Below are 16,647 nucleotides of genomic sequence, written 5' to 3'. Positions count from 1 at the left end.
AAAATAATAGTGAAATGGATTTTATCTTTACGGATATAACTTGAAAACAGTAAGTAAAAAAATTTCTTTTCTCATTATTATAAATAATTGATAATCTTACAATGTATGGTCCATTTAACTTTGGTCTAGAATTCTTCTTCGTTTTCTTTTCAATTGATTTGTATAAGATGCTTTATTAGTTCTATGTTGGGTTTGTTTTTTGTCTTTGGGGATATAGGAATCAGAAATAGAAAATAACTTTTGAATTAAAGATAGTGTTTGAAATTGCTTATTAAAAGTTAACTATTTTAAGAGTAGTTCTTTTTTTTTTCATTCATGATAAAAATGTTACTTTGTTACTGCTTTTTTTTTACTGTTCAGGTTTATATATTATATATTATAAATTCGATCAGGTTTAGGTTTATATATAATGACCTATAATACACTGAAAGATATTTAACTAGGCTATTGATTATATTATTATAAATTTGTGAGCTCAGAGGGTAAATATTAAACATGAATTCCACATTCTAAGATGTGTTAAGATCTATCTAATATATATTAAAATATCTTGTTTTCTCAGACTCTTGGCAGCAACTGATCAAATATATTGACAGGTTTCTCCTTACCTACTTTTGTTTTATAAATTATCTATTACATTATTGGGACCAAATAACATTCTCTAATAGAAAACTTATTTCCGATGAAATGAAAACGCGACTAGCCAGAACGTAAACATAGTGCCAGACAATAGGAAGTAGAATTGTGTTATTTTTATTCTGGCTAGACACCGACCATGTTTCTAACATAATGAAATATTTATGATATTTTTTTTTATCTTTGATCTCCTTTCATACTTATCGAACGTATTGATTTCACTTCCAAGTCCGCACTTTTTTCATTACTTATTATTGTTTTCATTTGACAGAGCGATAGAACTACAAGAGTTAAGTCCCTTGATTTTTTTTAATTTATCTAAACGATCACATCTAGTAAGCAAGCAGTCACGCGCTTATCTTTTGAATAAATTATCTTTCTACTAAGTTTAAAAGATTGAATAACTGGCTTGTTGAAAATTATCACTGGTATACCAATTTGTCAACAATTCTGCTATAATACACACAGTAACTCAAACAACTATTTCCACTTCGAAATTCATAGGGATTACGTCATTTTGTATGAATATTGAACTTTGCTAGCACAGTTCTGCAGGCTAGGAAAGAAATCGCGTGGTGCTAAAAATCAATAGAGAATTTGGACATATTGTAAACATGAGTTTAATTGTTTAATATTTGACAATTTGTTTATTAGTGATTTTTTATGACGTATATCAAAGTTAAATCACGTGATGTGAGACCGTGTTTTGGGTGTAGTGAGTAGTAGTGGAGAGCTAGAGAGAAGGCTGTGAATGATATTTCCTCATGTTGCTGCCCCGATAGGAATCTGTTTGGTCCAGGAAATAGTGTGATGGCGGATGAAAGCAAGGGTTCAAAGTGTCCCGTTTCTCCGGAAAATTTTTTCCGAGATATCTCTGAGGTACAGGACCCGAGCTTGCGACGGGCGACATACGCATCTTTGGAAACGGGCCAATTGACCCCACTGCTGAAGGAAGAGTTGAAATGTCGTATACAATCAAGGCGTTTATCAGAAGGAAAGGAGGAACTGCTTGTCGATTTTACATCTCCGTCCAAATTTCAGGTATAACGCCATTTTTCGTTGTAAACCTATGTTTTATGGTTATATTTGGATAAACTATGTTGTAATTACCTATTTTGTAGGATAGATTCAGTGTATAAGCTGGTAGTGGTTTACATGTTGTAAGGTTGTAGTAGGAAAGTTGTAAAATATAACATACAGGAAACTGTATAGTCAATAATTGTACTGCTCCGAACGACCGGAATTATCATTTTTCAAGGTTACTACGATATGTACTATTCATCTAAAACATTGATTAGATCTTATAATCGGAACTGGTTTCAGACTAAATGGAATATGTATTACAAAGGTTTTTGACACCTGCCTTTATGATAATTTTGATCTTTGCTGATGTCATTATTTCGTGGTTGTTGCTTGGTGGTATTTTGTTATTTGTGTTATGACATTCTATGTTCATGTTTTGTTATTGGTGAGGAAATATTTGTTATTGTTGGTATATATTTTGTTGTTTGTTTTTGGTGGTATTTTGTTATTTGTGTTATGACATTCTATGTTCATGTTTTGTTATTGGTGAGGAAATATTTGTTATTGTTGGTATATATTTTGTTGTTTGTTTTTGGTGGTATTTTGTTATTTGTGTTATGACATTCTATGTTCATGTTTTGTTATTGGTGAGGAAATATTTGTTATTGTTGGTATATATTTTGTTTGTTTTTGGTGGTATTTTGTTATTGTTGGTATGTATTTTGTTGTTTGTTTTTGATGGTATTTTGTTATTGGTGAGATAATATTTTGTTATTCCTGTTCGTTGGTGTAATATATTCTTATGATGGAATAAGATTATTATTGCTGTAATATTTTGTTATTGAGAAACAACGCATTTTTATTCAAGCAATTTTTGTATTGTTTGGGTAATAATTCCTCTGTGCAATATATTCTTATGATTCAAATTCCGTCTGCATTATATCTTTCTTTTGGGTGTATTTTTTTTTCTTTTGTTGGTTTTGTGAGGTTTATTTTATCATAGTTGATTTTGATGAAGTATTTTATGTTTGTCTGTATAATATTTTGTTATTGCTGTTTATTTTTTCTGTTGTTGTGGAGATTTTTAATTTTTTTTTTTTGTGATGATTGATAATTCGCCCATGTTGATGCTGTATTTTTTTTTATGTATATTTTGTTAGCAATTTAGTTTTTTTTAATATTAGTTTCTTTGATTGTGTCTTAGATATTTTTTCTAGAAAAGTGTTTATTTTGTTTTAAATAAGAAATGACCAAATAACAACAACGGTATTGAAAATAGCATATTATTCTCTATATTTTGTTTTCTTTTATACATTTTCAATTACTCCATTGTGATTTTGTTTTCTATGTATATTAATTCAATAGTAAGCTTTTGTGTTTTGATTTTGTTAGTCAGTCAATTAGGTTAGTGAATTATTATGAATATATGTATAAGGTTTGTGGTGTTTCTTAGTAAAATTAGGTTAGGTCTTTTAGTTAACAGACTAGGTTAGCTTGACATTGATATTATTAAATTATTATGACCACTCATTGATTCTTCAATATTTATTTCTATTAAATTTATTAACGTACATACATGTATATCTGTATTACCTTTATATAACTGACAAGGATAAACTAAGATATCTTATTGATGTGGTTGTGCACTTGTTTCTAGGTCTATTCTGTTAAACTGTTTCATTATGTTACAGTGCTTGACATTATTGATCATTTGCAAAGCGATTTCTTTCAATGATCGTAATTTATAAATTTTAAAAAAAATGTATCTCCATTTTTCATGATTGATATTTTATTTTGGTTTTCTATTTCTTTTAAAATTTGTCTGATTATTATTATTTTTTTCTCGCATGATTTTGTTCCTTTCAGATATCTTATTTTCATATTCTTTGATTTTTTCTGTGATTATTACTTGCATTGCCTGGTTGGTGAGATTTCAATAATATGCAAAGTTCAATTTGAATTTTTGGTTATGTATCGCTAACAATGCCTGGAAGAAACAATTTTGAAGAAAAAGTTTAAACTCTATCCACAGAATACAAAGATTCCAAATTTAGGTATTATTGGTTTGAAGTCATTAATTGGTTTATTATAGGGTGGGGTGACGCCTGAAATAAATGTTTACCTTCCTGCTTCTATATATCTCACAAAGATTTCTTAAAAATTGTTATACGGTTTTGTAAAATGTTGACGTTTTCAATGGAAATTCCTTTTTCGTTGCTTCTTTCATTTTGTTCTTTTCAAAATGTGTCTGATTTTTTGTATTAGTCGTGTTTTTTCCCTTTTACATACAATAATAGTCATATCATGTGTGTAGTGGTTCGTTTTGTTCATTTCATTTCATTTCATTTCATTTCATTTGTTTCAACTTTTTAGCTTGGTCGATGATAATCTTCATAACACATTAGTACAGGTCTCAATGAATATTTTCTTATTTAATTGTTGCAGTATTTAAGATAACGAAAAAACGATGCCAAGAAACGGATTTTTTCATTTTTTACAGCTTCAAAACATAATATACTAAAAATAGGGAAAATTTGTAATATTTCTTTAGAGAAGGTATATATTTGTACCAATTGTACATGTGGTTAGAAAGAGGAGCGTGTGCATTTTTTTCCGCTGCTCAGACTACTTGTATATTTGAAATTTTTTAAAAATGAAATGTCTGCCGTTAATCATACCAAGAAAGGACAAAGCTTACTTTATAATTTATTCCGTAACAAATAAACAGATAATAATTTGATCGTTTGCTACGAAATTTAGAGGATTTTTGTACTTTGTTAGATTTTTCATGCTTATATGTGGGCTCTTAGGTCAGATTTAGTTATTTTTTTAAAAAACAGAATAATTATATGACAGGAAGAAAATGTTTGATTAAGTTAAATAACCATGGGTACATTTGGTTTACAAGAATGTCATACAGATTTCAGAATTAACAATTTGTATCAAAATGGAATGGAAATCACCCTTAAAGTTATATAGAGTACAAGTACACTGCGGCATAATGAAGTCAATGTCGTATTTAAATATATTATTAAAATCATGAATTAGCAATCAATGAAAAATGTCTGAAGGACTTTATTGTGTCTGAATATTTCACATTCTTGAAATATTTTGAATAATATAAATAGTATGTAATTGACTCTATTTTAAACCAATGGCAAGGCAAGGTATGTAATTTAACAGCTGGCTCAGTGTGCTCAAATTTTTCAAGAGAGCTTTCCTGAGAAGGTAAAGTATGCACTCACGACAGATTTCTAAAAAATAGTACTTGTAAAATGATTAGAACATAAAAGGAACAAAATTGAACTTTTTATACCATGATTGAGTTTACAAATCAAGTAATACAATTCAAAATTGTTCAACATCATTAACTTGTGTCTTGTCTTAGATTTGATCAATCTGATAATGATTTCAAGAATGATTAAAATACGATAACAACTTTAGTCTATAGTTAATCATTATATTTATATAAATGTCCACATTTTCACTCGGGCTTATGAAATACTCATTGGGTTATCAAGAATGGCAAAGTTATGTTTATGAAACATAAACATAGGGCTACAGGCTTATACAAAAGTGTTTTTTTTTTTTACCCCCAATCGTATCCCCACTTCAGTTCCCACAACACAAACCCATAATGTGTACAGCCTTTCTGTGGAGGGCTCTGATTGGTTGTGTTCCCTGGCGTACAATTCAATCAAATTGATGCATTCATTGATACAAGAATAGTTGCTATTGCACTTAAGATAAAAGTGCGAATTACCATTGTGAAGATGAGTTACGGTTAGCGTTACGCTATGATTATTTAAGCTACAGATAAATGTTACAAATCAGCTTAGATCTTGGAAGCTTAAATCTCAGAGTCAATGTTTATCATAAAAAGATAACCTCTGTACATTTAAAAAACACCGCTAGATTAATGAAGAAAACAACAGGTATTATATAATAATAGTTACCTTGGACTCGGCTTATCAGTTTCAAGTTTATACTTCTTAAAGTAATTTATAGTATATAAAAATACTCTTCCTAAAGTTGTCACTCCTGAATGCACCAAAGAAACAGTATGATAATCATATGTATTACTACTGCATTGCATCAATTTGTTTTTGAAAAAATTTGGTTGACTCATTCAAGAAATTTAGTGGAGCGGATTGATTTTTGATTACATCTTATTTCTCCTTTTTCAGACTTGCGAATAGTTTTAACGCCTTGGTATTTTGTCAGCGATGATTCCCTCTCCAGTTAATGACTTCTGAAACCTATTTTCCTTGAACTACATTCAGATCTAATTAAGATTAAATGTTATTTATAGATTAAAAGCATATTAAATATTTTTCACTCAATCTAACAGCAGGAATGTGTGCACTATCTATCTGTCTTTCATCGTGTGTAACACTTTGTGTTATCCAGTTATTCCTGACCTGGATTCTGGTCGAGTTGACTAATTAGTCCCTTTCTATTTTATTGATGAGAAAATGTCTAGACTGATATTATGATTGGTCTGTTTACATCAACTGATATGGACAAACTTCATTATTGACATCTTTTGAACGGAGAAGAAAACATCTAAAAAATTAAACACCAAAATGATCTCTGATAATTTCTTTAAAAGCTTCGTTAACGCTGGATTATATGACAATATAGGGTGTTGTTATTGTTATGTTATAGAAAATATGCATTGTAGTAGACCTAAGAATGAAGCATGCAAATTATTTATGATTTCATTAATTATACGGTTCGTTGTACGTTCATCAATTTCATAAATTAATGTAATTATGTATCGCTTTATCAGGGACGTATCTAGAAAATACCTGAATGTGGTGAGGGTCAAAAATGAAAAGTGTCTCTCCGAAGCGAGATCAAAGAAGACGGGAACGGATCTAGAAAATGCCTAATTGGGGGTGGTTAGGAAGGGGGTGAGGGGAGTGAGGGTAGGGGGCAAATATGACAGGTGTCTCTCGGAGGCGAGACTCCCAGAAACCAAAGGATTTGGCCTGAGATTAATTTTGAGCATTTAGAGGGTTTGATTTTCATCCCTTAAATACGCCACTCCACTTTATATGTGTGTATATATTACTTGTATATCATACATATATAGATTATCAATTAATAAACTTATCATATCACAATGATGTATTGTATTATATAATTATCATACAGATTTTTATCATAATAGATACAAATTCGTTTTGCGCAATGGTGTAACTGTGATATTAAAAGTTTCTTCCCATTAGATGCGAATTTGATTGAGAAATACCTTTTGTGAATAAAAAAAATCCTAACTTTTAAAGATGGGTTTCCTTGTTTTTTAGTGTCAAATTAAGCAATTTGATTAATTGGTGTTTCTAATGAATTATCATGTATTCTTAATCATATCAATATGATCTTATTGCATATGATTAAAGAGTTTTAACCAATCATAAATGTCCGTGTATGTACAGTCTTGATAAAAAAAAAAAATACTTTTTGATCTTTCTTGATCGGCCATTCATTGGAATTCTGTTGGTAATTCTCCTTTAATTTAGCTAATTGTGAATTAAGAACATTTAGAGTCATAAGAACACCTCTACTTTCTATTCATATAAGTATTTTCATTTTCATAAGTAGTGCTTTACATATTACATTTTATTATCAAATAACGCGTTGTCGATTATTATTATGCTACGGTGAAAGACCCGCTCTGTGTAAATGGTTTCATGAAGTATTTCATTATACTTCTAATAATTTTCATATACTACTCATTACAAATTATCTAGCCGATACCAGCGGACAAAAATACATTTCAAACAATACCATTTTAATATTTTTTGATATACAATGCACATTATTAACAGGTTACAATATTCATGTATCAATATAGGCCTATATTTGATATCTGTATAAGTCATGCATATAGATAGGCATAAGTCTTTGTGTGTTAATATCGTCATAACAAAAGTGCCTGAACAATAAAATTTATACAGTTATAATTCTGATATAATATATACTTTTTATATTAAAACTTAGATTATTTTATTTGATGATGAATTGTCAATATCTCGTCACGTAACAAATGATCCTTTTTAATTAAATATATTATACTAGAGATAACGATGGTTATAATAGTACAGATAACTTTGTTATACTTTCTTTGTTATGAATTTTTATTGAAATGCAATAACTGATTCGAGATCCCAAACAAAATGTCTTTTGTTACCGTCAATTGTTCTGTGGCAAATGTTTTTGTGAAAGATAGATCTGAAATATTTTAATATATACATTTATTTCTTCATATATTTACATAAAATATATAAATATTAAAACAAAACCTACAAAAATCTTGTTGTTACACAGAGTTTCACGATATAATCCGACCTTCAGACATCTGACCTAGAGTTGTACAAGTAGAACTTATTCTCATGTCTACAATTCGAGACAAGTTCAGAGACGTAGGCTGAAATAGGTCAGTTGTCTGAAGATCGCATAGCGGTTTAATATCTCTATATCGCTCTACAATTGATGTATTGAGCACTATTTTAACAGTGAGAATTGTTTATTATTATATATGTTTCAACATCAAAATTTTCCACGTGAATAAAGATTGAAAAATACCAAACATATTGAACATTAATTCATTTCCTTTGTTATTATATTTTAAAGTCGTTTTTGACAAAACATTTTTCTTAATGTTGTAATGATAAGAATATTTTACACTTTTCAGCCAAGACCTGATGAGATTGAAAAGTTAAATAAAAGAAGAGAGCAGAACCGAAGAGCTGCAAGAAAGTTTCGACAAAAGAAACGAAAAGATGGAGATAATTTGATGAAGGTGAGCTCTATTATTTCAGTATCGAATTGGCTGAAAATGCAAATGTAGATGTTTCTTAAGAGGGACAGTTGCGCCACTTTTTTAACCAATCAAACTTCAGACTCAGAAACGGTAATCATCGTCGAAATTTGAGCCTTCAAATCTATGTGTTTCGAGAATTAAAGGCGATCGAATGTTAAATTGACAACTGGTCAATTTAAGATAGGCCTACTCTGTAATAGGCCTATATAGAATAAACATCTATAGAAATAGTGAGTAAAATTCCTAGTTTGAAGTAATTTTAAAGGAATTATGTGATTTTCTAGTACTTCTGAAGACTATACTTACATATAATCAACCCCCCAAATTGGTGCATCCCGTTAAGTTTGTTTTCTGTGGAGTGCTACACATCAATTCTATGTTTTGAAGATCGCGTCAAAAACCTTTTTTAAGTGGCCTGCCTATAAAGCCCAGGGTAGATAATCTTTAAAAATCCCTTCCTGAACAGCGCATTTGATTTTGATTGGTTGTATATTTCAATAACCAAGAGCATGATATTTTGGATATCAATGTTACCAGTTTTATGATGAAAAGTATATAATTACCAACAAAAAACCCCATATATATCTATATATTTGCATTTCAACCACCCTCCCGAAATATTGGGTCTAATGAAAGTTCATTGTTTATCGGCTCATGGTTAAGAATTTGTCGTTTGTCCAGGTGCATTTAATAAATAGATAAAATTAGACTAATTACATATATTAGTTCTATTGATAATGACAAAATATAACACTTTATAGTTCTTTTATTGAGATTAGCATCAAATAATCATTCCTTATAACCGCATAGTTTTCTGAATACCTGTAATTCTTTTCTTTAAACTAAAGGAGTCAGAAAAACTGGAATCCGATAATACCTCGCTACAAGAAGAAATAGCCAAATTATATGAAGAAAGAAAGAAATTAGAAGAGATATGGAGTGACCACACCCGCAAATGTCAATTAATTACAACCGGCCAATCAACATCTAGCACAGATGTCACATGATCATGAAACATCATCATTATTATGCACCAATTTCCATTCATGCTGATCTCTCTTTGTCATTACAACTCGTTTTAGATTTTAGACTTAAAACATTGAATTCATTGTTATTTGAATATTTTAGATATAACGTAACAAAATAATATATTCAGACTTTATAAAAGTTTCAACATTAAAATTGAACATAATTCATTCTCTTAAATAATCGTATTAAATTTTCAGTCCATTTCAATGAAATATGAAACTCATAATTGAATTCATACGTTATATCTTAAATATTTCAGTGATTTATTGTTACATATTTCATGTTATATCCTCTCTAGTTATAATCATATTTCTGTGATATATATCCTCAAACTAAAGCTGCTTTATACAAACAAATCAGCCTCTTATAGCGACTCATCGGTCACCTCGCAGTTAATGGCTCATGTTATTATAACTAGCCTAAACTTACGATTCCATTGGAAATACACCGAAAGGCTTACTTAAATTACATATGGACGACTGAAGTGTTTGACGTATTTGAGAGCAAAGATATCATATTATAGGTTGTAGATATTTTGATTTGGATACACCTAGATTGAAATTATCCTTCTTTCTTAACTACGGGATTGATCCAATTTTACATTAAGCATGGATGTACGATTTCTCATGGAAAATGGAAGCAAGGTACAGAAGTTTATGTTTAATTGTGGTTTAAAAAGCAGCTTTGTTGGTTTCCACTGTAGGCACTGTCCCTGAAGGTCTGACATTTTCTGAGATATCCCACGAGTCTTACTTTCTCTGAGAGAAAACCAATGAGTCGCTATACCATCATTATTATATTATAGCTCAATTATCATACATTCAAATGTTTTCATATAGTTAAGTTTTTACTGATATTATATAGCTGTTTTAACTGGTTACGAATTATACAAGTCATGTTGTGGTTGGTTACAAATTTGATATTGTCACTGAGTGTGATAACTATTTAGAATGATGTTATAGTTCCGCTCCCGATTCTATTTATGGTAATTCATAATGTGCGTATATGTGTACATGCTTTTCGCTTTTATCACATCTACACATTGCAGTTCCTAAAGAATCGTTCGTGCTGACAGAAAATAGCAAATTTTTCTTGTCCAGAAAGATACGTTTTTGTCTATTTTTGCAATTCATTTCTCGAAAGTCCTGCACATTAAAATAACATCTCCTCGACATTTATTGAGTCTGACCTTTAATGTCACGAACAAATCTGTGATCATAGTCATCTCTTTCCACGTACACAATTGGCAATGATGGTAAAATATGTGTCACTAATAGGTTGAGGAAACAATCTCATTGAAATTGTAAGTGTTGGGCATCAACCTGCGAGTCAAAATGGAAAAACCAATAAGTCAGCTAATATACAAAATGCCATTAATATGATTAGTTCATAAATAGAATTGGGAATCTGTTGGTTGTTAATGTTTAGAATAGTGTTTTATGCTTCCAGTGTTATATGTATTTGAACGATGATCAGTATTATATGCAATTCGCATGATTATTGACCAAAGAAGTTTTAGATTTGGGTCATGCTGTTAACTGTCTGAATCTTGTTAGTCGGCATCTATTTTCAAAATATCATTTGTTCCTATTAAGAGACAGCAAGTTTCAGAACAAGTTAAATGCTACTGTAAAATAATGTTTTGGTGTTCACGTTTTGAGCAACTGAACATGCATTCGTTAAAATATAAGCAAGGATAAGTAGGGACCATGGTAGAAGCTATATGATAAATTCGGATGTTTTATCTGAGGTTATTATGTCAATACCATGATAAAATATATTTCAATGTAGTTTACCATGTTGTTCTGAACACCAAATTTTACAGTTCATAAAGCGACCCAAACCTAAATGTTTGATATTTTGAATGATCATTGATGTATCAGTAAAGACTACCATGTATCATTTTCTATCATGGAATCCATCTTTCATGTTTCCATTCATAAATTTCCATCATCTCATGACACAGATAATTTCTTCCGTGTAATTGTTTAAAGATTAATGAAATACATACGAAATGGAATAATTTGCAGGAATTTTAATTTTTTGAGAATTTAAAGTTATTAAGATTGATCGTATCCAAAGAACTCTGATACTGTCATTTAAGGAGATTTATTATTAAAAAAAAACCTCTTTGCTACCATGTTAATTTGTTAGATTCGAAATTATCATTAGTCTCAATAACATCTTCATTTTTTCACTGCAATTTAGAAACTTATGATACTGGTAACAATGGCGTATTTTCAGCAGCATAATCATCTATCATTGATTATATAAAGGTTGCATTAAGACATAATGTTTCTGCCAAATCAAAATAATCGTAGAATTTCAGAGACGTTAAAGGTGCATCTTCGAGATGAAAATAGTCTTGATAGGTATTATTTGTGTCAGATTATCTTATTTGTTACGAATACTATTTGGCTTTAAAAGTTCCATTGGCAATTTTTTAAGTAATTGATCAATTCTATCTGTATGTGCAACTTTCATGTTGAGAAAAAATTTGGAACAATATGAAGACAATGAAATGGTATTCTGTATTATAATGTATAGGGTAAGAACGAAATATAAACCATTTAAATACCTCAAATATTCAATTATTGTATAAGTTTATTGGTTTTTATATGTTTAATATGTAACTAGCTTTAAACAGTTTTTGTATTGATATTTTTGACTCATAAATCAAAATACTGTACAATTTGTACTTATATGCTGTCAGTATAGTTTTATTTCTCAAAACATAAAGCAATACCAGATTAAGTTAAAATTTTGGCCAAATATTCTATGATCCTCAGATTTATCCAAATTTTTGTTGTTGCACATCTGAAATACAATTATAATATGCACTAACTAGTTGGTATGATACTTTCAAAACTTATATATCCTGTATTCTATAATCCTTAAAATACTTTCTGATACATGAATTTATTGTATACAAAATATTTCATGTTTTATGAGGATCATTCCAACTGGATGAGATGCATTAGATATATTTGTGATATAAAATTTTGTTTTGATTTGTGATGCAAAGCAACAAATACATCCTGTATTATTGCCAGAATACCTAAATGGTTTTAAATTCTTAGTTAATTTTGGCAATCTTTCTACAAATTCTAAGAATGTATTACTCACTTTTTAGATTTTAGTGTTCTTAATTTGACTGTTGAAATAAAAATGGCTCTGTGCATAATCAAAAATGGCGATTCGGTTGAAACACAAGATGTAGCATTTTTATATGTTTTGAAGTAAAAGTTTAAATTCATTTAAATAAAGAAAGAAAACGATAACAATTTCATATAAAAAAGATAATTGTAATTTTGTTTTTATGATCTAATAGATAAATGTTAATAAATTTTCTTGTTTAATATGCACGTGTTATTTGCATGTCTGTGTTTAGGTAATGAGCTGAGAAATTCTTAGATCATGGTGTGGGTGTTCAATAAGGAATACGGGCATTGAACTATAAATACAAAGGTAATTTTTTTGAATCTATCAAGTTTAAATTATAGAAAGTAGCTACAGGGAGACACCCCCTGCAACTGAACACCTTTGACCTTCCGAATATATTTCTTGCACCCGCAAACATTCAAGTCTGGCCTACTACATTCATATTTAACAGGTTGGTTGGTAGACGAGTTAACTTCCGGTTCCAACATAGACTGATGTCACAGACATAATGTAACATATTTATAACTTTATTTTTACTTGACTGACCAGAATGAAAAGTTGATAACAATCTGACAATGTCAAGATACAACTATTGTGGTCTGGAAGTAATTAGAGGTAAACAATAGATGTACAATCAATATATATGTACTGTTTTACACATTATTAACCATCATCAGTTTAATTCAATAACAAACAATATGTCATCAGGTACAGTTTTCTAAAAATAATTTTCTCACTTTAAAGTGTTTTAAGTGTATATTATTATGACCTATTTTGTATGAATTACAAGACAACAGAGTTTCTAAGAATATAAAGATCGTTCATTACAAAACATAGACAATACAACATATGGATCAAAAGGAATAAACTTTTGAATCATAGAGATTTGTACATAATGAAAAAAAGTTACTGTAGATCTGATCTAGGCCTGTTATAGCCTACTTTAAAACAAACACATTTAACCTAACTGAAACCCACACTTCAGAGTTTAAAGTAACCTGGTATTGCACCGTGGTAGTTAAAACGTATGTACGTGCATTTTCCATCGAGAATGTTATTATATAATACCTGTAACAAAAAGTACACTAAATGGACATGTATCAATGAAGAAAGAAAAACGGCGAAAATTGAGATACTGTCCAAGGGAGATAATAAACCTAAATTATAAACATTACGTGAGGCAACTGATCGGGAATTTACGATTAGTGGAAAAATGTTTCATATAGAATATAAAAAAAAATCTCTTTGTCGACTTCTCGTTTATCTGTTCGCATGAGGGCATACATTATAAGTTATTATGGTTTTCACTTCGGCCTATGACTTATCATGTTGTCACCACAATAGTATTGCCACCAGAAGTTTCTTTAATTTTACTTAACACAAGGCTTTGTTTTTGCCTCCCTTTTTTGATTGTAGTATTATTGCGCAGTAATGGCAGGTGTGGTTCAAGCCTCTTTTCTTCTGACTGCAAGAAAGCCTAGTAGCATAGATGCATCAAAACAAAAGAATGAGAAATATACTCCTTTCGCATTGCAATAGTTATTCTGTTTTATCCAGTTCTTTCCGAACCAGTTGCTTTCGCACTGGCAAATAAACTTATTTGGTTATAGGCTAACCAGAAGTTATAGAGATAGAAAAATCTACATCCAGAGGTGGATTTCGTCTGGATACGATCCATATATTTACGCATTACGTAAATAGGCCAACAAACAAAAAGGCATAATTGAAAATCACAAGAAAGGGATTAATGAAGTAGACACGAATATTAATCGTAAAAGGAAACGGAAAATTATATTGTTATTATGTTCATAATATATAATGACGGACATTTTAATTCAATTCCGTCCATTGTGACAGGACGTGTTACTAAAACTAAAGTCATCTTGATAACTTTTCTCGACTGTGCGAACAGAACCGATTCGAATCAAACTGGATCGGATTTTTCTATACGGTTATATAACCGAATTCAATAAGCCAGTTGCGCAGTACTTTTCATTATAAAATGCTTCCTCATTGTTGCGTGTTTCAAAAACACTTTCTTGTCATAATATAAATTCTTATCAGTTCCCTCCCTTGAACGATTAAAATTATATTATTTTCATCAGTTACCTCCCTTGAACTTTCGTAGTTGGTTTTGTTTTTGCCTTCCTGTTTGTCGTGTATTGTGTATGTTGAGCAACAATGACGGGTGTGGGGTCAGGCAGGGTAGCCTATGCTTCTCAATTTAGCTGTTCTTTGAATTTCGGGTTTCGTTTTGCGATTTGAATTGTTATAACTTGGTATATTTATTTACACTACTATTAAGGAACCGTTTTCAGACCACTTGGTTTTCTGTGAGAAACATTTGACCCGATTCGCACCGAGAATGGAACGATTTACAGCGACCTAATAATAATATTTATTTCTTATTTAGCGCATTCTACGATGTATATAACATGACATTACATTATCAATGCGCTTAAGAGTAGGCCTATACATAACAATATATAAATGAAATAAAACAGAAATGAGTTTAGAGTAGTCAATTTTAGAAATACACCACAACGATTAAAGTCATATCACATTCAAAAATAAAATGGCGTTCGAAAAGAAGTGTTTAAATGTTGCACGTCCAGGTTTGATTCAGATCGTAGGTCTGGTTGTAATGTATTCCTTAGTTTTTATTTACTAATTGGGACAAGCATGCCACATGAAAGTCTCACATGCACTTTACCTTGAGACTGTGTGTTTTGGGAGTTTGCGCACCATTAAAATAGGCTCGACCACTTTATTTCCGATAAGTCTGAAAGAAGCATCAATCCAATTCTTGGAAATGTACATGAAACGTTTCACCAAATAACCTTCCCTTGAGACTTATCATCTGATGATCTGTTTATTACAATAAATTAAAAGAGTTTATTAGGTGCACAATTATTGAGATGATCTTGTTTTGAGTACATAATATTATCTATTAACTCTTCACTCCTACTCAAAGATGCAATGAACGGTTATAAAAAACAGTTTTAAGTACGCAATACATTAGCATCGATTAAAGGTCTGAAAGAAGTAAAAAGGTAATTGTTTTGGACAGGGAAAAGACTGGTCATGATCCGCCAAATTTCAGAAATTGAAACGCAATTGACCAGGTTAAATTAGGCCAAACCTTTGTTCCGTTTTTATTAGCGTTTGGGTCTAAAGACGGCCTTCTTGAACATTCGTCTGTTTGATGACACTGCCAGCCAATCAAATTTCTACCCTTTCCAAACCTTTTGTGACCTTTTGATACACGTGTATCCGAGAAGCATAATAGTAGACACTGAATCCACCTTTTGAACGCGTCACAAAATCCCAGCGTTGGAGATCGAGGAATTTGATTGGCTGGCGGTAGGCTATTATCAAACAGACGAATGTTTATATATTTATTAATGGGATAGTAAAGAGGTTTTCTAGCCATTATATGAATATCAGGGACACCTTTGACATTCTAATTCTTCGTCCGTTGCCTGTGTTACTGCAATTCCAGAAATAGTTAACCGGAAATGATGCATCTCCCGTGATCATGTGATCAATCAAGTTAGCCCAGTAGTAGTACAGTAGTATAACTGGACTAACTTGATTTACCAAATGTTCGCCTCACTGTATTCGAAACCGGCCATTTTATCATAAATAAGGATATTTAGCCCTCTGATTTGCACAATTATCATAAAACTCTTTCATTCCATTAAAATTAAGCAATATAAGACGTAGTAAAGTTATATAAGGCAACGGTGAAGCAAAATGTAGATGAGTCGACAATTTTTTATTTTTGTGGTCCCGTAAAATCCTAATAGACAAGGCGCTTAAAGGGATACTACGTCTTAGAATACACTCGTCCTGTGGCTAATTTTTGTGTTTAATAGTTACAATTGGTTAAATAAGTATGCATCCCACACTTTATCAAGTTTGAAAAAGCGACAATAAAACTATAATCATAATTTAAAAAAAAAAAT

At 30.5% G+C, this 16,647-nt stretch overlaps 1 protein-coding gene across 1 annotated transcript; it reads left to right on the top strand.

Moving 5' to 3' along the window:
- Positions 1 to 1,446: 1,446 nt before the first annotated feature.
- LOTGIDRAFT_164395 (hypothetical protein) lies at positions 1,447 to 9,495 on the top strand (the record flags this gene model as incomplete). Its single annotated transcript, XM_009060919.1, has 3 exons — positions 1,447 to 1,677; positions 8,360 to 8,467; positions 9,337 to 9,495. The coding sequence occupies 3 exons, from the start codon at positions 1,447 to 1,449 to the stop codon at positions 9,493 to 9,495; spliced, it is 498 nt and encodes a 165-aa protein (XP_009059167.1).
- Between the last annotated feature and the right edge of the window lie 7,152 nt (positions 9,496 to 16,647).

The sequence above is a fragment of the Lottia gigantea genome (assembly GCF_000327385.1).
Source record: "Lottia gigantea unplaced genomic scaffold LOTGIsca_45, whole genome shotgun sequence".
Classification (NCBI taxonomy): Eukaryota; Metazoa; Mollusca; class Gastropoda; family Lottiidae; genus Lottia; species Lottia gigantea.
The sequence above is the reverse complement of the archived record's forward strand: the minus strand, read 5'-3'. Positions and strand labels throughout refer to the sequence as shown.